This window comes from Vicugna pacos, chromosome X, assembly GCF_048564905.1.
Source record: "Vicugna pacos chromosome X, VicPac4, whole genome shotgun sequence".
Classification (NCBI taxonomy): domain Eukaryota; kingdom Metazoa; phylum Chordata; class Mammalia; order Artiodactyla; family Camelidae; genus Vicugna; species Vicugna pacos.
This window is the reverse complement of record NC_133023.1, coordinates 24,339,262-24,363,223: the sequence shown is the minus strand read 5'-3', so window position 1 is coordinate 24,363,223 and position 23,962 is coordinate 24,339,262. Positions and strand designations below refer to the sequence as shown.

The window sequence follows — 23,962 nt, the reverse complement described above, 5'->3', positions numbered from 1 at the left end:
TTAACGTGAATATATTTTAAAGTCATCTTTGTCTAATGATTTTTAGCAGTGAGTGGATAAACGATAGGGTGAGTAGATACAAGCAGCTTTGTGAGAGCAATAATCAGTTCTTTTTCAAATGGAAAATTGTACTACCTCTCAATTTTGTACATTATGCACATCATGAGATTTCTGTCTTTGCTAGCAAATGAAAAGAATAATGTTTCAGTCTAGAGATACAGCAAAGGTCAGTCATGACATTACTCCTCTTACTTTCTTATGTAGCAACTGATATGTTTGGATTATGCAACCCAAAATATGTTTGGATTATGAATGCTACCTCTGAAGTTACCCACAGTTCTTCCAATGAAAATGGAGAAACTACCCACATTCAGAGACCAACCCACATCACAAATCTTAGACTTAGCTCTGCCAAGAATGATCTCAGTTATATTTTCCATTTTAATTTTTCCTCCGAGGTTCATTCCGGTCTCTCCAACTGCCCAGTTGATATGTTTTCCTTCACTCACATCTCCAGTGAATGACTAAATCCAGTGTGTTTACCTCTGAGATATCACTTAGTTTCACCCACCTTTCTCTATTTCTGCTACTGCATCCCCAGTCCACACTACTGTTTTCCCTCATCTTAACTACAGTAATATTGCCTGCTTGGTCTCTCTACTTCTACTCCAGAGCTACTCCAGTCCATTCCTTCTGCAGCCAGTGGTAAACAACACCTTGCATAGTGCCTGGCTGATAGGAGGTGCTCAATAAATAGTTGTGTAATCAATGAATGACTGAATTAGTGAAAAATATTTGATAAGCATGGCAAGTACGAACAGGAACTACAACTTTTCAGAGCCAGTGAGATTAAATGTTAATCAAACATTTCTAGTCCTTCATCAGTTCCATTTCCACATCATCTTGCTTTTAAAAAACAGTATTGTTGCTTTTTCCATTCACTCACTGGATCTTTTCTATCTACCAGATGGCTTTTAAATGAATAAGTGTATGGCTCCAAACTGATAAGATCTCTAGAAGAAGAACAAATAATTTAAAAATGATCTGTGTCTCCTTTCTAATATTCTGCCTTAAGAGCCAGTTTTTTATTGTGTGCAATATGTTCCATAAGGAAATATCTCACGTTTTTAAAACAATCCTAGTAATTATGTAGAAAGAATTTTACACCTGAAGTCCTGTGTTGTATTGTCAGTATCACTTAATAGGAGAGCAAGCATGGTCTTAGCCAAGAGCCTCCTTTTGATCAGAGAAAGGTCAATTTGTTTTCTTAACAAATCTAAGTAATTGGAAAGAAAAACAGCTCTTAAATGTTCCCAGGTAGTTCTCCTGAAGTTGTAATGAATGATTTAGAAGCCAAGAAGGATTGAATAAATCTGTGAACCTAGAGAGGCCTAGCATTGATTTTAGCAAAGTAAAACCTATTAACTTTGCAAAGTTGTGTGCTTTATAACAACAGCTTTCTTTCAAGCAAGGACCACTAATTCAGATGCCTTCAGAGGGCAGTAGAATGCATGTAGGCTCCACCTAAAGGCATTCTAATTATTTAAGTTCTAATGGCAAAACACGTCTGAGGACAGATATAACTTGTAGCCTTCAGTTTCAGATCCCCAGAGGCAGAGGTTTAACATACATCCTTTTTTTCTCCCCGTTGAAATTTGCTCGAAATTGAGAAATACATATTTTGGGGTTTTGTTGTACCAGGACATTATTTCTTGGGGAAGAAAGAAAAAAAAGCCCGAGATATTCTCATAAAGCATGTAGTACTTAAAGCACTTTTTGACGAATTCATTTGGTATGCACATTAACAGCAGTGATTATAATGAATGTATGTATCACTGATGTGGATAAGATAAACACATACGAAGGAAATTTCATTGTGATTTGATATTAGGTAAATGTCTCATTAAAATAAATTGCTACTGTACATAATTTTCCTTTAGTTCGTTGGCAGGGTGTTTGCTTTGGAAAAGGAACAGTCTAATTCTAGTTTTAAGGGTAATTCTCATTATTCTTTTATAGCAACCATTATCAGGAGCAGATGGGGAATTATACCAACGAACATATCTACTATTACACCACACAGGAAAAAGAGTACTAGATGAAATCTAACAAGACCCCCTCCTGCCTTCAATTCCTGTAGCAAACTAACAAAAACATGCATATGGTTTCAACATTATTATTAGTGTGACACAGTGAATGTTTACTGAAAGGCAAAACAAATGAGACTAAGAGAAATAATAGGCTAAAAAGGTGCATTTTATTTTTGACTGATCATTTATGATAGTTGCTCCTCTTTGATTTCATTTAGTTGGCAAATCCCAAATAAAAGATCTGTTGGTCCTTACATAAAAGTTGAATCTGAGATACAGTTCAAATTTGGAGACATTTTATGGTCAAAAGAAGAAAAAATCTCCTTCAATATTACTTAATACTCAGCTGCAAAGTCTAATACAAAATAAATGCTACCAATGAATGACACTAAATACAAATATTTTATAAATACCTATACAAAAGACAGGCACTTAGCTCTCTCTGGGCTCTTAATGGGCCCAAAAGAAGAGGGAAAATTTAGCTGAGCATTACAGATGAGTAATGTGTTTGACCTGCAACACTTAGTACAGTTGAGGAAGTAGAAAGCCATTCACTTTTACTTGGATTTGGAGTTCAGGTTGAAAATAGGGAGCAGTATCAAATAAGAAAACAATAATCCCAAAGCCTGTGGAAGGAATCCACAAGCACATAGAAAGATAGACAGTATGAGGCAGCAACGGAATATCTTCCAGGCCAAGGCACAAGATAAAATCCCAGAAGAAGAAATAAGTGATGAGGAGTTAGGCAATTTATCTGAGAAAGAGTTTAAAGTAATGATGGTGAAGATGTTCAGAGCACTCAAGAGTATAGATGCACAGAGGGAAGTCTTTAGCAAGAGTTGGAAAATATTAAAAAATAAAAAACCGAAACAGAGTTGAAGAACAAAATCACTGAAATGAGTAACACACTAGAAGGAACCAAGAACAGACTTAATGAGGGAGAAGAACGGATCAGTGAGCTAAGAGACAGATTAGTAGAAATCACTACTTCAGAACAGAAAACACAAAAAAGAATAAAAAGGAATGAGGATAGTATAACAGAACTCTGGGACAACATGAAATGTTCTAATATTCGCATTATAGGGGTCCCAGAAAGATAAGAGAGAGAAAGGACCTGAGAAAAATTTTGGAGAGATAATCACTGAAACCTTCCCCAACTAGGGAAAGGAACAGTCACCCAAGTCCTGGAAGCACAGAGAGTACCACACAGGATCAACCCAAAGAGGAAGGCACCAAGGCACATAGTTATCAAATTGACAGCAATTAAGGATAAGGAGAAAATATTAAAATTAACAAGACAAAAGCAATGAATAACATAAAGGGAACTCCATAAGATTATCAGCTGATTTTTCAGCAGAAACTCTACAGTCCAGAAGGGAGCGGCATGATATATTTAAAGTGATGCAAGGGGGAAACTTACAACCAAGAATACTGTATCCAGCGAGGGTCTCATTCAGACTTGATGGAGAAATCAAAAGCTTCACAGATAAACAAAAGCTAAAAGAATTTAGCACCACCAAACCAGCTTTACAACTAATGTTAAAGGACGTCCTCTAGTCATTAAACCATAAGAAAAGAGAATAAAAAGAAAGATAAAAAAAAACCTACAAAGATTGGTTTGGCTGTTTGGGGTATTTTGTGGTTCCTTATACACTTTGGAATTGTGTGTTCTAGTTCTGTGAGGAATGTCGAGAGTATTTTGATGGGGTTTGTGTTGGATCTGTGGATCGCTTTGGGTAGGAGTGACCATTTTGATAGTGTTGATTCTTCCAATCCAAGAGCACAAGAAATCTTTCCATTTCTTTGTGTCATTTCGGCTTTTGGAGTATAAGTAACCTTGGTTAGGTTTATTTCTAGGTATTTTGTTGTTTTTGATTTAATGGAAATGTTTATGCTGGTTATAAAATTCTGGTTTTAGAAGTGAAAAAAAGTGAATGAAGGGCCTCAAATGGCAAAGTATCCTTCTTTCTTATGGGTGAGTTGTATATGATTACATATATATATATATATATATATATATATATATATATTATGTATATATAATATATATATATGCTGCATCTTCATTATCTATTCAACTATTGATGTGCACTTAGAATGCTTCCATATCTTGGCAATTATAAATAATGTTGCTGTTAATAGCTAGGTGTATGTATCTTTATGAATTAATTCTTATTTTGTGGTTGGCTTTAGTCCTTTGATAACTATGTAAGTTTAAAAAGCTAAAACTCTAAACGTTCTTAGAAACAATGAATAGTACGTATAGGTAAAATTAAAAAAATATTTGTGCAGTGAAAAAAAAAACGAGCTACCAAGCCATGAAAGACATGGAAGAAACTTAAAAGACATGTTACTAAATGAAAGAAGCCAGTCAGAAAAGGCTACAAACTGTACGATTCCAACCAAATGCCATTCTGGAAAAGGCACAGCTACAGAAACAATAAATAGATTGTGGTTTCCAGGGGTTTGGGGAGAGGGAGGGAGGAATGAATAGATGGAGCACAAGGGATTTTTTAGGTCAATGAAATTATTCTCTATGGTATTATAGTGGTGGCTACGTGTCATTACACATTTGTCAAAACCCATAGAATGTACAACATCAAGAGTGAACCCTAATGTAAACTATGGACTTTGGTTGATAATAATGTGCCCATGTTGGTTTGTCGATTGTACCAAATATGCCACACTGATGAGGGATGCTGAGGGTAGGGGAGCATGTATGTGTGGGTGGGGAGGGCTATGTGGGAACTCTGTATTTTCTGCTCAATTCTGCTGTGAACCTGAAACTGCTCTAGAAGAATTAAGTCTATTTAAAAAAATCCAAAAACAAGCAAACAAAATAGAAAATAGGGAGCAGTAGTAGAGCAGAATACAAAGGCTTAGAGACCCCTCAGACTTTTCCTTGTATTTGGGCTTGTAGTTAATAGGTAGGTATCAGTCTTGATCTCCTCATTCTGGGCTCTCAACCTTGATTCTTGATTCCAGCCACTTTCATTCTTTACAAAAAAAAAAAAAAAGAAAAGAAAAGAAAGAAAAAGCCATTTTCCACGTTTTTTCCCATCCTTCCTATTTTTTTTTCACTCTTGCCTCTCTCTACCTCTTTAACTGCTGGATTTCTCAAATTTTAGCCATCTTTAAATCCCTGTGACTATCCTCATGAGATGCTCTTGCAGGAATGAGCTAGGTTGAACGTGTCTTGTTGCTGAGCCTGCTATTTTCCTTGAGTATTTATTTGCCCATTTGTGTTGCTTCATTACAAACATTCATCATCTGATAAGAGTTGAAAGATAATTTCTGGACATGTTAAAACCTCTGAGGGTAGTTGTGACTATATAGTCTAAGAATTAACATGAGAGGCAAATTTGTCTAATTTATATTTGAGAAAAGGACCAGAAACATTTTTTCATACTCTTACTTGAATTCTAGGGACAGAGAGGAACAATGGCAGTGATCTTAAGCAGGACAGAAAGAGTAAAGCAGTAGGGAAAAGATAATGCATCAGAGTTTTATGAAATTACACCATAAACTTCTACCTGGCAGTTTCACAAGTCTCTAGAGGCTTCATATTATTACATATTCTCACTTGACCAGTGAGTAAAGTGAGCCAATGATGACTCTGTCTCAAAATAAAACGTTAACAAAATTATAAGAAATCACAAGATTGGGTTTTTGACAAACCTACTTGTTCATTGAAGGTTTGTGTTTTCTTTTTTTCGCTTCTGTTTCCCTCAGTCTTCATCTTTTTTCCCAATCACTTTTTAGCTCTTCTATTTTCCTATTCTGCCCAGTTTGTGATACTTTGCCAATTCTTTATCTCCTACATAGCTTATCCAATTTGTCATTGTACAATTTCCCATAACTGCTTCTTAGCTTATCCTTTGTCTTCATTTGTCACATTTTATTTTCCATTTATTGTGTTTTCATACAGTTTAGGAAATTTTTGCAAATACGCTTTTTTAAATTTATGCAATGTTTTCATATAAAATGTACTAGTTTCTTTGTCTTATATTTTTTGCTATATAAAAATGCAATCATTCCTTGCTTGCTTGTAATTCCTCTTCTCTTTCCCCAATTTGACCAGACTTGAAGGAGTTAGATATGTGTCTTATTTTCTATAATTTAGGAACATTTCTCAATGTAGAAAGCATACAGGAAGTTGAGAAGAATTCAGTAACTCTAAAATATGTCCCTCCTGCTCATTTGTCTGCTCTGTGTAATTCCTGCCTATCCCTTTTCTTTTATAGTGTATCTGTTTGTACACCTTTGTTCCCTTACACCCAGAGATTCTGACTCAGTTGGCTGATGGTAGAATTCTGGGCTTTTCTATTTTTAAAAAGTTTTCTAGGAGTGTCTTAAGATGCAGTCCTTATTAAGAATGATGCTTTAATATTAGAATCAAAACACAACAAGCTGTCTAACCATAATGAATAATCCAGTAAATTTAATTATGATTTTTTTCTGTCTAGAACTAAGACTAGATGTTAATTGCCAAAGATATAGATAAGGATGCCTATGACTACAGAACATTAATGTGATATCAAAGCTTGCAAATTTCACTAAGAATGAGTAATTTTGTACTTAAAATAGTTAGAAGCTATAGAATTAAAATTAATTTGTTTTTCACTAAGTGAATAAAGTTGATTGAGGTTTTCCATTTAATCTTGTAAATCAAATTTTATCTTTGGGCTTAGAGGCTAACTGTAAAACAGCATGTACAAGTTATTGCTTCCTATTTTGATCCATCATTTTGCTGTCTTAATGCTTTATTTTGGACAACTCTCCTCAAGTAGATCATACATTGTAAATACTTCTCTTGATTACAAAATCTTTTCACACAAATGCAGTAGACTATTTAATGAGCTCTTCTTTTACAAAATTAAAAAATCTGGAGGCCCTGATTTGGGACTCTCTATAAATGAGATTTAGATCTAACAATTATAAATTACTGCTTCATTCTTAGCTACTCAGTCCCATCTCTTATAATAAAACCTTTGTTGATTCTACAATTGGGTTGTAAAAGTCACTGTAACCATCAGCCATGAAGTAGAAGGCCCGAGATCAAAAATAAAAAGCAAAGGGGCTGAGGTCAAAATTCTGAAGCACCTTTAGTTTATAGCATTATAAACCAGCAACAAAAATTCTTTGGTTACTTAATAAAGATTCAGAAAGCATTTACTCTGTCATCCTATTTCTCAGTGTATTGTTCCCGGACCAAGGATATCAGCGTCCCCCTGAAGCCTGTTGGAGGTAGAGAAATTCTGGTCCTCTACAGACCCACTGAATCATGGTCAGCAGTTTGACGAGATTTCCAGGAGATTCTTGTGCAGTTTAGAGATGCACTGGTATAGCACACATCTAATAGGTGTTCCATGAATTTTTAGAAAGTATTTCTAACAGTTGTGGGTATTGGACACCATCTGGGATACGAATACGAGTCATCATCTTTCTCCTCTTACTGCTTCCCTGACTTCTGTGTTTCAGGCCAAGATTTCCCCATTTCAGTAGTCATTCTTGATTGTGTGGTCCAGCTAGTTCCCAAAGCCTGTTGATTCTGCCTTAACAGTTCTTATTACCTCTAGTCGTTCTTTCTGTCACATTATCAAAACTCTAGTTTTAACCCCAATACTTATCTCCCAGACTCGATCCCTAGCTGTCCTACCTGTGTCCCTGCCTTAACATTAGCCTAAACTCTACCTCAGAATTACCTGGGAACACAGCTCTATCTCTGACACTCCTATACTTAAGTCATTTTCTGTTGCCCTCCAAGGAATGGCAAACTCCTTAATACAAGGTGTAGTCCTCTCTGCCCAGGCCCAGTATACACAGAGTCACACTTCTCCCTAAACTCCCACTGTCTTACAGTGACATAGAGCCCAAATGTATATTCCTGATCAGATTACATTTGCTCACTATAGATCTTGCCTTCTGCCATTCCCTCACCCCCCAACCCTCCATGTCCCTAAGACCTACTCATTCTTTAAATTCCAAATTCCCCCAGAGAGCTCTCCTCTTCATCCTTTCACTGAGATAATCCCTCTTTTAATCTGTCACTTAGGGAGCACCCTGCTTTCTGTATCCTACTGTATATAGTATAATGAACTATCCTTCACAAATATGTCTGATCTTCTCAGCTGGATTATACATGCCTAAAACCTAGAAAACTGTACCTCTTTAAATCTCTAGGAGGTCTAGTGATAAGCATTAATACTAATAATACCATGGCAGTGATGGGATCTCCCCCCTCCTTCCTCTCCTCCCCACTTCTTGCATTCATAGATTCATGTATTCATTCACCTGATACTTGAAACCTCTCATGCACCTGAAGTTGCAGTAAGCATTAGGGACATGACTGGGGATAGGATACAATCTCTGACCTCAAGGAATTTATGGTATAGTGCGAATATAGACACAATTTGTTATGAATGGATGTACCTGTTACTAAGCAATGACTGTCACATGCAACACCAATCTGAACGGGTGCTAAAGAGGGAGATGTAACTAATGGAACAAAGTCAGCTAATTGCAAGGAAGTGTCACATCTTTATTAGGGCACATTTCATGCATATTTAAGAGAGTATGGTCAGAAAAGCTTATAAATAGGGACACTGTGAGGTACTGTGTCCCTAGAATAATGATCTGTTACCTTGTTGCTGATGTGTTGAGTCTTTGAACTGCTGAGGTTATACTACCAAACATTCAGTATTCAAAATAATACATGAAAGTAGTAAACAAACAAACAAACAAACAAACAGAAACCCAAGAAATTTATGTGGAGTGAGAGTCTAAGGGAGCTTCAACCAGCCTCAGAAGAAATGCTTTCTTTCATTTATTTGGAAAGTGCGTCCTGGAGTTTGCTATGTACTTGGCATTGGAGCAGGGGAAGATAAGAGTATCAGATGACTAGAATCACACGTATCAGGAAAGTGTTCTGTGTACTGACTTTATCCCATCCATACATACGGATTTGTGAGTCTTTTAGATTTAAATATGATACATATCTCAAGTTCTCATATTATTTCATTTTCTAAACTTCAGATTTAGTAGTGTGTTATTTTAATTGCTTCACAAATTCTAGATTATCTTTTGTAATAAAGTGTAGAGTGCCATTTGTATTTAACAGTAAAAAGCATTTTTGTTTTTATGCCTATTTGGATGTAACAGTCTTTTTGAATAAAACTATTTTTCTGACACTCTACCCTTAAAGTTTCATCCAGGGTAAAAAGTAGAAGATATTTAAGCTTGACACCATCAATGACTCATAAAAATGTTCTGGTGGCTATAGATTATTTTTAAATTTATCACTGTCCCTTAGGGATTTCTTGATGGGCTGCCCCTGAAAGCAATTAATTGTCAGTTTAATGTGGTTTTATAATACAAATTACATAAATGGAAACAGAATTTGGAATCTATTTGCTTCTAACATAGTAATGAATTTTTAAAAAATATCTCTAGAGGTTTTTCAAAAATACACTGGCTAAACCATGTTCTTTTTCACCTCTCATATCGACAGTCCCAAAGAAATCTAAATACTTTCTTCACGTTTAAATTTTACAACACTTCATAGACTATTAAACATGGAACATCCTTGTGGGGACAAGAAATCGAATTTGCTCTTGAGAAGGTTTCCAACTAATTGATTTGTAGGACATTATAACATCCTGTAGCTGACAAGCTTTGCAAATACAAAAACTGGAGCTGAACTGAGAGGGTGCTTTTTTACTTACACATAAAAAGGTGTCTTTCTGTCTTGTATCCTTTGGATGTAGGCATGTCAGTTTCATAGAGAAACTTTCACATGGATGTTTTTTATTTCTTTCTCTTCCAGTAGAACTGCATGTGGGAGCACATTGTTTAATCTTTTCTCAAACAAAAGGACATGGGGCTTCATTTTTGTTTTGCCTTTTTGGTATCTCACAGGAACTCCAGGATGGCATCGGGCAGCGGCAAACTGTTGTCAGAGTATTGAATGCAACTGGGGAAGAAATAATTCAGCAGTCCTCAAAAACAGATGCCAGTATTCTGCAAGAAAAATTGGGAAGCCTGAATCTGCGGTGGCAGGAGGTCTGCAAACAGCTGGCAGAAAGAAAAAGGAGGTAGGGTGACAGATAAAGTAGGAATTCTAAAATTTTAACAGAGTTATTTTAGCTGCCCTTAAAAAAAAGATACTGTGAAAGATTATAACTGGGGTGAAAAACACTAACGTTAAGGAGCTCATCAGAAGTTAATCAATAGCAATAATTAACTTTTTTTTCTCAAATACTAAAATATGTAGCTGTTGCCAGTTAAATAGGCAGTGCTTTTCTACTGTTTTAAATTTTCAAGTTCATTTTAAAAATTACACAGGATTGTTTAAATATGAATGTCCTCAGTATATTCCAGCTTCAACAAGCTGAGTCTCAATTATTTTTTAAAGAAGATGGGAAGAGAAATCACAAATGACAATTTTGTAGGAAAGGCTGTTCTTTGGCTAGATTTTTTAACAGCTACAAACGTGACTTGTGATGCTTAAAACCATGATAGTCTCATTTACCTTTTAGTTCCGGACATTTGTTAGTACATTTTTTTTTATTGACATACAGTCAGTTACAATGTGTCAGTTTCTGGTGTACAGCACAATGTCCCAGTCATGCATATACGTACATATATTCGTTTTCATATTTTGTTAGTACATTCTTGAAGAGGGACTTGGGCTGAAAAGGTTTAACTCTAGAGGGGAAAGGAAAACCTCAGAAAGGTTATTGTTGAATTTAGTCATCATTTAACGTTCCCTTGGAATGCATTGAAAGTACAGAAAGCCAAGCGTATGCTGCTGTGGTTGGAAAGCATAGGTATTTTTATAAACGAGATTTTCTACTGTGCTTCCAGTTGTTGCTAGTATTTCCTGTTTCATAAGGGAGGACTTGGCCTTTATTTACCAAATGAGACCATTGTTACAAGCAATGAAAACTTAGGTAGGAAGCAAGAGCTTGGCAATAAAACTATCATTTACATAATAGGTGAATTTTAATATTCAGAAAGCTAGAACAACTCATTGATGAGTGTCTTTGGTGAGGATGTATTAGAAAGGTTTTCGAATTAGGTCCGTTGTCTTTGCCCACCTCTTCTGGACGCCTTTGCTCATGTTGCATTGTTCAGAGAGTAGATATAATTCATACTACTGTACAAAATGAATGCATTAGTTGACCTACACACACACACACACACATCTTGCTGAATTTAAAAAATAATAGTGTCATCTAAAAACATTTTTGTTTTAAATCTTGGTTTAGACAATGTTGTAGTTCATACATAGATAATATAAAATAAAGACCCAAACTTTGTAATTAAATTGCTTCCTTGGGAAACTCATACACTTTTTCTCCCCAAACTGAAATCCTTCTGTTAAACACAGAACTATCCCATTATTTAAACAACACGTATGTTTACACTATGAACAGGTTTAAACCTGTATAATGTCACTTCTGAACTAGACTCAGTCTACTCTAAAATAAGATGTTAAGAAGTGAGAATATTAAGAAAAATTGAATAGCATTATATAAAAATATGTTGAATTAATAAAGTAGATTAAATTGATGGGAGGATTATTTTTCATTATTATATATAAAGCATTTTTTCTGTGTTTTAAAATAAATTGCTCATATAATATTTGAGTAAAGCATTTTAATATTTTCTATAACTTCTTACCTGGATTTTTAAATTCTTGTTTTATGTTATTGACTTCTAAGTGCAAATTAGAACTTAAAAATGAATATAGGGCAATATGCCTATTTCATCACATAAGCTCTAAAATTTTAGATCTTTCTAAGCTTATATGAAAGTGGTATATGCTGACTCTGTTGTGAAATATTACACAAACGGTAGGTTAATTACAGCCAGGGATTTGGCTGTAACTCATTAGAAACACTTCTCCCATTTAAACATTTTGACCTACATTAAATATTGCACTTTTGTTCTTTAAAAAGTCAAGATCAGCTTCTTTGAGGTTTTTTTTTAACTCATCTTTTAAACTTGTCTACTTCATGCTACATTTTAAAAATAAATGTTAGCATATTCAAATTTCCACTGAGATCACTTTTGTGACATACTTCCTCAGGATTTTTCTATCATTTAAATTTTATGAAATGTAAAAAAGTAATAAAATATAAGTGCCATTTCTACAAATACAGTCAAAGCTATTTCCAAGCACCCAGTAGCAAATAAAGTAAAAATAAGTAAAATAATATTTTATAAAGAATATGTTAACCCAAGAATTGTGGGAGGGCTGTAATCATGAAACTGTTACTAATCAGTGACATGTTTTCAGTGCAATCCAAGCAGAAGTTAGAAGGAAATAGAAGTTATTTATTGCACAGGTGAAAAATAATATGACTATTCAAGTTGACAACAGTATTCTTAGTTTGCAGAGGGCTTTAAATGCAGCTGTTGGAAATGTTTAATATTAGTCTGTGTACACGAAAGAAAGTATATGATTTAAGTAATTAAAGTCTGTAGAAACTATTTGGAGCCTTATAGCTCCATAAATTTTGGACTTTTCTCTTTGAAAATGTAAGATATCAGAAATACGAGAAGATTGTCAGAAATTCTCACATAGCAATGAATGTCCATTAAGGTTAGTCTATGTCGGAAGTAAATGAAGTATAAAATATAGTCACTTAGCTGTGCAGTTTAACATAGAAGATTTGCTATTGCCTCAATTGTGTGGCAGAGGAACTAGATAACGTCTATAGGTTTAAGCATGATAGTAATGAGTTTAATTATGACTTAGCCACCAAAATGGGCTTTGCTAAACGAAGAAGATGCAAATGAAAATCTATTGGCCATAAAGGGAAATCATAGATTAAAACAAAGCAAATGAAGACTCTTAGGCCTTGGTCCGCTGATAGAATTCAAAGAGTGCCATGAGCTTGAATGGGGGAAAATACCTCTTTGTTTTCACTAACCTCTCACTGAAATTGAGCGTCCTCTTCCGTTTTGAATATAGACAACAAACCAGTGTAATGCTAGGAGGATCTGTGAAGTCATAGATATTTTCTTATCTCAGGAGAGTTGTTACAGGTATCTCAGTTTTGTTTCATGCTTATCACTACTTCAAAACTGCAGTAGTTATGAGATCTACTGCAAGGTCTTATTAATGTGTTAACAATGAACAAGCATGTATTACTGTGTCACAAATTTGTGTTTCTATTTTCTAACTGCATTTCAATACAATTGACTTCCTTTGGAGTCCTATGTATTTTATATCCTGGATTTAAAAACATTATTCTGAGAAGGAGTCCCAGGCTTTACCAGATTGCCAAAAGAGTCCATAGCATATTAAAAGAAAAAAATGAACAAAAACAAAAAATACTATTTCTAACCAGCTGTTCGTTTATCTGCCTGGACCTCCTTGTCGTTTGCTATAGTTTTACCACTTATGATGGTATAGTCACCATTCTCAAACGTTACTGTATGCCAGAATATTCCAGGAGATGCTCCAGTCAAGGGAATGTAGGTCGGCAGGCCTTCAAGCAATGGATTGCCGACAACATAATAAAGTGTATTTTACTTAGAATAACATCATTTGATAAAAGGTTGAATGAAAGAAAGAAGCACGGCGATGGGAAATGGAATTCCTAAATTGAGGCATCTCCGTGTTATAGCCCATAGCAATAAAAAATGATCTAAAGAGATTTCTCTCTCCTCTCTTCTTAAGACACATGTGATATTACTTCCCCCATTTCACAGATAAGGTAATTGTACTGACATATTGAGGAATAACAGTTTTAACTTCAGTGTTACCTGATTGAAAATATTGCTTGAAATTTTTCTTCTCCACATTTTGTAGTGAAAAATTTCAAGCATATTGAGAAGTTGAAAAAAATAGCTTAATGAACAGTCACGTACCTTCTTTTCCTCTTCCTAAATTTCTAGATTCAGCAGTTAACATTTTACTACATACAGTTTTTCTTTGCCTTTTCCCTACCTCCCCTGTATCTGCTTTTCTCTAATATAGGAAATAATACACACATACAAATCTTTTTTTGTTTTTACATTATCACGTAAATTATAAACACTCATACTTCACCACAAAACACTTCAGTATGCATCTCCTTAGAATAATGACATGCCAAATATAACTATGCTTGTTTATCATGCCCAAGAAAATTAAAATAATGCCATATTATTGTTTAATATCCTGTCCATATCCACATTTATCCAATGGTTCAAACATGTCTTTTATATCTTTTTTGAGATTTTTTTTTGTACCAGTATTTCATCCTGTTTTATGCATTGCATTTGGTTCTCTAAGGTAGGAAAAAAAGTTCTTCTCTACTCTCAGGTTTAGTATCTGGAGCCCGCAGGTCAAACTGATAAAGGACACATTAATAGAAAAGGCATATACATTTAATTTGATTTAATATTTTTTGTAGCACATAGAATAGTAACATCAAATTTAATACTTGGGCTTCATAGAAAAGGAGCTGCATAGAAAAGTGAAAACCCCCAAAGAAGTGCTGGGTCTAAGAGCTTATATACCATTTTAACAAAGAATGATAAATGGTAGAGATGTGAGAAGACAAAGGAAGAGACATTTGGGCTTCTAGGGGTGATAGACTGAGAGAAGGTAAATCTATGGGAAAACTAATGGAAGGTAAGGGATATTTCAGTAAGATTTCTTTGTGCAGATTCAAGTCAATGCCATCTCGGGTGATAGAAGTCATCTCCTATTCCTGGTACGGGAAAGGGGAGTACAAGTAACTTTCACAAAGGGAAATTGTTATTCATTTAGGCAGAAACAGGGAAGGAAGAGAGCTTTTCCTACATGTGCTGTTTCTCAGTTGCCTTCAGCTCAAAATCATCCTTAAGCCAAAGTGATATATTTGGGGGTGGCATATTCTGATCGCCTTCAGTTCTTTAGTCTCTCTTATTTTAAAGCACTTCTTACCTTCTTTTTCTTTTTACTTATATTGACATTTGAAAGAGTCCAGTACAATATCCTCAACAAAATTTCACCTTTCTAGACTTGTCTGATTTTGGTCCTTCATGGTATAATTTGCCTTCTATTCTCTGTGTTTCTTGTAAACTGGAAGGTGGGTGTAGATAAGGCTTGAAAAGATACAATTCAAATGTTTTTGGCAAGAATACTTCATATACCATGCTATGTACTTTGTATCACATCAGGAGATATATAATGTGAGGTGTTCCCACTCTAAATGCTGCTGTTTGATCACTAGGTTAAGGTGGGAACCATCAAATCTTGAATATAAAATAATATATTTTTATTACAAATTTGTAAGTCATCTAATGGCCTTAATATCCACTGATGATCCTTTCTAACTGAATTGTTAAACTGTGGATGCAAAATTATGATTTTCCTAATTCTGACATGATCCTAAAAGCTGATTTCTTCTATTAAAAAAGAAAACGTTTTCCTTTCTGTCCCTTTGATGTCAGTATGGACTTACGGATTTGTATTTGTTCAATATGTTAAAATGAGTTAGTTACCATTCTTGTTGATGCTCACTTTTACCCAGTTTAACTAGTGGGAGCTCGTTCAAGCTTCCTGCTTAAATATCCCAGGGCTTACCTTGTACTTTTCCTGCCCCAGGTTTGGAATCAATCATCCTCCAAGGGTCTCTGATTTCTTTCACTGGAGAATGTTATATAGAAATTGAGATCTGGTTAGTAACACCTTTTCAAAGGAATACTAGCACTTTTCTGGCAAGCAGTACTAGAAGAAAAAATGATTTCATGGTATTTTTGCAAGGGTGCAAAAATCTCTGTCAGAATATGTCAACATTCAAAGTAAGGCTAAGCATACTAAAAAGCTCTTGTTGTGTAAGACTTGAAGTAAAATCAGTAACTTCTTACTCATTTCATTGCCTTTACTTCTGAATTTTTGAACCACAATTTACCTGTGTACAATCTATGCTAGTTTGCCAGGCAAATTAATGGTGTAAATAAGCTAATGGGAGGCATTCCTGAATGTACTTAAGGGAAGAAATTGTTTTTTAAAGACCTTAGCTCATTGTTTGCATGCTAATGGATGCTGTTAATTAGAAATGAGCCTTATCTAATTCATTAAAGTAGGCCTAGTAGGACCTCTTCTTGAAAACCTCCATTAGCAATTCATATTACTCTATGCACCCTTTATAAGACAACAGTTTTCTCTTAAGTCGTCTTTAATTTTGGCTTCGCACTAATTGAGACTCCCGTAACAAAATAGCCTTCATACATCACTTAATTTCTACAAAATGAAAACCCCGAATTTTATTATAATTCACAAGTCTCTTGACGTTGTATGTACCAAACATATCCATGTAAACCAGTGCTAATAGCCTTCTCACATATTCGCACTCACCCTCCTTGTTCTATACTTGAACTTCCCTAGTTTCTTATCACTGGTTTTGACTCTGACTTTCTTCATCAGCCCAGAGTTTGCAGACCAGTGTCCACAGGCTGCATCCAGCTTGGAAAGCGCAGGCATGGTGTTTTCATATAGACACTGTTATTAAATAACTACCAACATTTAAAAATTGAGAGGCTTCATATTAAAAAGAAGTAAGAATTTCTGTCTCCCTTTGAAAACTTAGATCTGGCTACTCAGACACTCATTCCCACGTTCTCTCAAGGCATCATCAGCCCCAACTAAGTAACAGATGTTTCAGACTCTTGCTGTTCAGAGTGTGGTCTCTGGACCAGAGCACAGATATCACCTGGGAGTTGCTAAGAAATGCAGAATCTAATAAATCATAGTCAGCATTTTAACAAGATTCATAAGTGATTCATGTGCACCTTAAAGTTTGAGAAGCACTGGTTTCGGCAAGCAAGCTTTCTCTTCAGTTTACCACACTTGTCCCATCTCAGTCATTTATATTAATTGCTTTCCCGTAGACATTTGACTTCATAATACTTTATATAGACCCTTAAGCAATGATAATGGTGATGGTGGTGTTGACAACACTTAATATTGCCAGACGTGTTTCCAGCTGCTTTACGTAGCTCATATATTCTTCATAACAACTCTGTTCTTCTTTCCATTTCTGTGGAAGGGCAACTAGAGTATAGACTGCTGAAGTTATTTTCTCAAGATCACATAACTAGCAAGTATTTGAACCAGGATATAAACTCAAATAGTCTGACCCTAGCATCGTTAATCTAGATCCGATTTTGCATTACTTATCTTAGCTTTCACCTTTAGTATTCTCTAGGATGCACTTTCCAGTTTCTGCCTACCAACCTCTCTCTTACTAAGCCCATCCCCATTAGCTGGCCACACTTAGTAGCAAGTGAATAGGACACAGAATCTCTTCTGACCTGTCTTTGCAACCATGTTATCCATCATTTCTACTATTTCAGCTTGTATCTCAAGCATAAAATGACCTGAAGTATTGTGTCCTTCAGCTTTTGCAAAAACCGTTTATTTTTTTGCATTAAATTTCCTTTATCCTTGTTTTTTGCACAAAATCCTACCCATCCTCCAGAACCAAACTTAAGTGCTACTTCCTCAAAAGAATCTTACCTGCCCTTCTCAAGAAGAAGTACTTTTTGTTATCATAAGTTCTTGTTTTTTCATAATGTTCATGTAATGTTTTACGTATCTGTTATATATCATACCTACAGATATTTTATTTGCCCAGCAAGATGCAAAGTTTCATGAAGGCAAGGAAGCAACATTGTATTTTCATCTCTCTAACCCACGATACTTAGCAGAAAATCTAGTAAGTTGTAGATGACCAAAAAAATATTTTTTCACTTTAAATTGTGACAATTTTTATTTACATTCAAATTAGGCTTTTAAATCTTTACACTTGACATTGTTAAAACAGATCTTACAGAGCCAGAACCATTTTAAAAAATGTTTTTATAACATTACATTTCCATGGAAACGTTTTTAGTTCTGAAAATTGGACTTGATCAATTTTAATCTTAAAAATGGAAGGCGTTCAATTAATAACTCTAACTTAAGGTGTTCTCTGGAATGTAATATTCATAAGAGAAAAATGACTTCAATTTCTGTAGCTATTTACACCAAAAAGCAGCTCTTTGACTCAAACATTTTGTACAATTGTTTGTCTCGGTCTTACTGTGTTGCAACTAGTAAATTCTACGTGATTTAGGTAGGAATTAGCCTTGAAATTGAGTATTTTATCCTCATCCAACCTATAGCCACAAGATATTTTAGATGCAATCCATATCACCAAAGAATTATTTTTAGATTGATCAGAGAGGATCATACAGACATTATTATCCACAGGTGTCTATGGAAAAGCTGGTCTCTTCCCATCTGTTCTCTGATGAGTCTTGAAAAGCTTTCAAGGACATTCATAATTCTTCATCAAAAGACTATGAAAAATTAGCTTCATAATTAATCTTTTTATGTCACATTTTATTCTTTGAAACTTGGCAAGTTCTAGTGAAACTGACTAGCTGGATCTAAACATGTTGTTGCATTTGCTGGTACAGACAGTATTCACTCTCTGCAGATACACAAGTGAATGCACACTATGCATGGACTTCCATCAACTTTCACGGTGCTGGGGAAGTAGGATTAGAGTAGGGAGGGTGGTATCTGGCATGGGCCTTGCAGGATGGCAGCAATCTAATAAATAATGAATGGACACAGCAGAGAAGGAAAGTGACATAAGCAAAATCAGTGAAACCAAAAAGGGTAGATTCCTTGAAGGACTACATGCAGTTCAGTACAGAGAAGCTCTTTTAAACCCCCGTTAATTTACTCATCTAGCTTTTCTAAGCTCTTCATTCTATGTGTAAAAGCAGCAGTCAGATTCCTATTCCAAACTGATTGCTGGATATTAGTAACTTAAATATGTTTTTGAGAGTTTTTCAAATAGATTTCCTGGAACCACGCACCTTGCCTCCAACCATTTGAAAGCATGATTTGTAAGAGTCATCCATGTTTTCTTCCCAACCCATTTATACAAGTTATTCTTGTTATTATAACTTTCTTATTTAATTAAATATTATATAAACTAATAAAATAGGGATGCAAAGAAAAGAAAACTGCGGTTTCTGTGAAAACTAAGTTGAATGTTTTGGAGTGCTTGATCAAGATGATTAGAAAAAAATGCTGTTCGATTAGATGTTGATGAAGCAACTATTTAAAATTGGGGGTAGAGGATAGAAACCACAAAAATCCAGAAGGGTTTTGCATCTAGGTTCTTTATGTCTCTAAATCTTACTCTTCCTGTAAAGAAATCAAAACTAAAAGGCATAGATTATGCAATATAGGAGTGGTTTTTTACAGGAAAGAATGTGTAAACTTCAGTCAGTTCGTTACTTCAGGAAAAGTCTTGTACCCCATACCAAATGAGTGGTGAGCTAATGATCATTTATATGTCCTAAGTAGAAATGAAATGTTTAAATATGTACAAATAACTTTATACAATCCTTCCAATTTAACAGTATTTCCTCCAGAACTACTTATCCTGTCATCCCAATCAAGTTTAGTAAGAGGATTTCTCTTCTAAAGGACAAAGGGTGGTGTTGTGATAAATAGAGCAGTCAGGATGGACCAGGTCATGGAGGATTTTGTACTTCAGAAAACTTCTTTCTGGGGTGGAATAGAAGAGCATTGGAAGGTTTTTCAATAGATGAGATTTGGAACCATATAGGCCCCTCTTATAGTCCAGCTCAGGGTAAAATGAAGAGAGTGAGACAGGCAGCGGGGTGACTCAGTTAAGTAGTTTTGTAGTATTTCAGATTAGGGACGCTGTCTGAGCAAAATGAAATTTGTAAAGATGGGACAGATTCAAGATGAACAGTAGAAGTGAGATAACCTGGTAATGGATTAGATGAGAGGATAGGAGGATGAAGGGAGGGTTTTAGGATGACCCCTTCCCCAAGTTGCTGGCTTGGAAAACTGGCCGAATGGAGTGCTGTTAGCTGTTTGAAAAAATACAAGGGAACACACCCAGATGGAATAAAGGAAGCAAATCAGACAGACAGAGTTCAACCTGGCATGAGATAGGTTTGAGGAGCATGTGAAACAACTGTAACAAGGTAGTCAGAAAACATGTTGGACGTGCCAGGCTGAAGACATTGAACGTTTCTCTTCTCGGTGGAGCCATGGTAGCAATCTCCCAGTCAGCTTTCTCACGTCATTTACTCGCTAGCTGGTAGACAAAACAGAGTTCCCAGAGTACATATTAACCAATGAGCTCTGCTGTGGGGAAAGGGTTCAGGTGTCAGGAAGCTCCTGTGGCAGACTGAAGTAATAATGTGATCTCCGTGGGTCACAGACTACCACCCTTAACTGTCACAAATCAGAAGGACTGGTCAACAGAATGTTAGGTGTAGACCAGGAAAACATACTGATCACAACATACAGAAAAATAAGCTTAAAGTTCTTATCTTACTAATTGCAAAACAGAAATGTCCCCTATTATGTTTGGTGAATCCTGGTGAAAGAGAAGGTGTCTATAAGAGTATTTAAAGCATGGATATGGTGTTCAGTGAAATGCATACAGTCAATACAGAGGTAGCTAGAGAGCCTGCAACACGAGAAATAAGCACAAAGCAAAGTGTGCTCCAGTAAGACTCCCCGCTTGGAGTCCTGTACCTGGACTCTCCCTTTAAGGTTATTGCTGTCTAAAACCTGTCTAGTGTTGTACATCTAACTCAGCAGCAGCTACACCTGGACCCTACCATTTTCTTACAACAGGCCAAAAGTCATTTTGCATTCTTTTCATTTTCCTTGCTGCTGAGGAAACTTGAATTGACTACCTTCAAAGCCTGTCCTGTGAGACATAGTTCACATTACGAACAGTCATTTCCAAAGTGCTTTTTAAGTTAGAATTACAAACCATTGTACTATTAAAAAAGGAACACAATTATCCACAGGTCAGTAGACCATCTTTGTGTATAAAGGAAAACCCAGTCTAGAGATAAAAATGTGTTGATCACCTTAATGATTCCTTTCTTGGGTTTAATATAATTAAAGGATGCCTTACATACGTGTGCTAGTCTGTTCTCAAGTTCCCTTTATCAAATCTCTTCTCTTTTACTAATTCTGAACTGTCGTAGTTCGGCCGCTAATATATATCTAAAGTTATCACAGCTTTTTTCCACATAGGTTAATTTGAATTACAATATTTTTCTCTTTTTATCTACTGATGAATATGTTTTTTTTTTAAAAAAAAAACCCTTTTCTAGAATGGAAAATACCATACATCTGTGAGCTGCTAATCTAATTATTTTTCTCTCGTTATTATAATGGCGAATGTATAACTCCCTCCTTCTCATTTTCAGCAAAGGCCTTATCTCTTATTTCACAGGAACCTTGCCCCAATTAATTATACTCTTTCCGTCAAATGCACACAAGCATAAGTGTATCCTCACTCTTTCTCTCCTGGCTTCCTAGCCCTGACCAAGTAAATGTTTTTAGCTCCCAGATTAAAAAATAAATTACAAACACTCCTTTCATAATGTGCTCCACTGTACTTGTCAGGGTTCTTAGCCATGAATAAGAATTCAGTTCTGCTTAATGTAAGCAGAAATTGACTTTATGAGAAGGATAAAGACCTGCTCCCATTCCCAAACAGAAGGCTAAAAAATGTCAGCTCAAAAATGGAGAGAAACCTAGGGGAGGCCCAGCTCTAGGAATTATCAGCCAAATCACACCCTGTGTCTGCATGCTGCCACAGACCACTCCACTACTACAGGCTTTGGGGGAGAATGCCACCGCTACAGGAAAGCGTGCTAGGTGATTCATGGCAATTTTCTGTCACTCATTCCAGGTTCAAAAACTGAACTTCTTCCTTCAGATTCCTCTCTGATATTAGGAAATACCCCCACATATGCAGAGTATTTAGATTCTGGGCAGCCCAAATTGAGAAAGGGCTCTTACTTCTTCCTAGTTATTATTTCCAGTTGAATCCTCCTCTTCCTAGTCACTAATACTTAAACCCACATGTTCTCTTTTATCTGACCTCTTTTCTTTTCTCACTCTTGGTCCGCACCACTGCTCTGATACCATCTTTGCTGAGGCTATCAATGAACTCGTGTAGATAAAGCCATTGGATATATATCAGTCCTCCTGAGGCCTCAAAATCAATATACAACACTAAATATGTTCTGTTCCTCAACAGAATGTACTGTGAGTGGCATCAATATCTATTCACTTGCCTAAGCTAGAAACTGGGAAGTTACAGGAGTTAATATTAATGACTCTTAGTTTTGTGTGCTTTCCCTATGAATGATTTTTATCAAGAGTTTTACAAATGTTTCCCTCTGTAATTTTCCCAGCAACTCAGTTGTAAAGATCTTTCATGCCCACCCTCTCTCCTGATTCTGAGATGGTAAGCAGAGGATGGCAGTATTCCTATATCCATTCTATAAATTGTAATTACAGTTCAAAGAGATAAGGCTAATAATCAAAGTTATAGAAGGCTCAAGAACTAAAAGTCATTGATGCTGACCCCAAGTCTGTGCCTTTTCTACTATGATCATGTTTGCCTATGTGAACAAAACAGCTAATAAGGATGACAGGGACAAGACAAATTAACCACAAATGTTCCCCACTACCTTTACTACCTCTCTGTCAGCCACTTCAGAAAGACTCAAGCCTGTCTCTCCTCATATTTCTGCTTCCTCCAATATCTAAGGATGATAATATCTGGTAGTATCAAATGATGTGGAATTTGCATAATAAAGAAGACTAGAGAAGACTGAGGAAAGGGCAAATACATAACTAAGGAGGCAAAGTTGATCTGCAAAATAAAGGGAACAAGAGGAGAAGGGGGATGATGCTGATTGTGATAACTGTTTCTTTTCTGTTTTCCCAGTACTCTGACCAATTTCTCTCTGCTTTTGTACTCATCACATATAATAAAGTCAATAATGTTTATAAAATACTTTAAAAATGCATACAAACCGAGGAAATACATGTTAGTCAAAAATAAGACATGTTACCCAAAGGTGGAATAACTTTGACCACTGACACTATTTCCTTGCGGGAAGGAGAATTTAATGCACCTTTGCCTTTAGGTGCAGCATATCAATGAAAGTTCTTAGTTGAAAATTCATAAAGAAAAGAATACTCTCATAATTTTAATTTTTCTTCAAACATGTCATGCTTCGCATTAATATACTTTAGTATGATTATTGGTTTAACGTCTGTATTGCCCATCATGCTATAAGTTCCATATGGGTAAGGAATGGGTCTGTGTTGTTGACCACTGAATATCCGCCACCTAGTACATTGCCAGCACTCAGTAGACGCGTAAATAAATTTTTGACCTAGTCATTGATACATATCAGTGCTTATCACAGTAAAAACAAAAACAAAAACAAAAACACATGTATGTACATGTCTGCCTTTCAGTATTTTGTAACCACTTCATGATGTAGAACAAATATTGTTCACTGCATTGTAGACACTCAAAGATTTCTTGATAAAAAGACGTTAAATTAATGACAGGCCAAATCGTCTGAGTATATTATTATCTCAACGTGAGCAGTATATATACATACATATCTTTTGAAGGTGCCCCACTAAGCCTAGCATGTCGCACGGAGTCAGTAGATATTTAGGGAGTTCATTAATTCTCAGTTGGCCCTCATGGTGCTTGGCCTACATTCTTCACCTTACTCTGTCTCTTATAAATTCATTGGCAAATTTGTAGACTCTGACCACAATGTTTGTTGGTAAAGTTCTTTATACCTAATAGATTGTTTTAATTTTTTATTTCATATTGTGTTATTTACCTGTGTGGGATCTTTTTTTATGATGATGATTTCTTGATATGCATGATAAGCTGTCATTATTTATCCTCAGTGACAGGAGATAAATCTTTTCTCCAGAAAATAGTCTCATCACTTATTCTATGTGGTCCTTAAGCTTTGGTTATGCAATTCTTCTATAGCATTAG

General features: G+C 35.6%; 1 protein-coding gene across 3 annotated transcripts in view; it reads left to right on the top strand.

Moving 5' to 3' along the window:
* DMD (dystrophin) overlaps window positions 1–23,962 on the top strand; it is a 1,854,428-nt gene that overhangs the window by 1,114,473 nt on the left and 715,993 nt on the right. For all 3 annotated transcript variants that reach the window (XM_031673322.2, XM_072956638.1, XM_072956633.1), the window contains one exon: window positions 10,008–10,183. In XM_031673322.2, coding sequence (XP_031529182.2) covers window positions 10,008–10,183 — 176 coding nt within the window. The remainder of the gene's footprint in view (window positions 1–10,007; window positions 10,184–23,962) is intronic.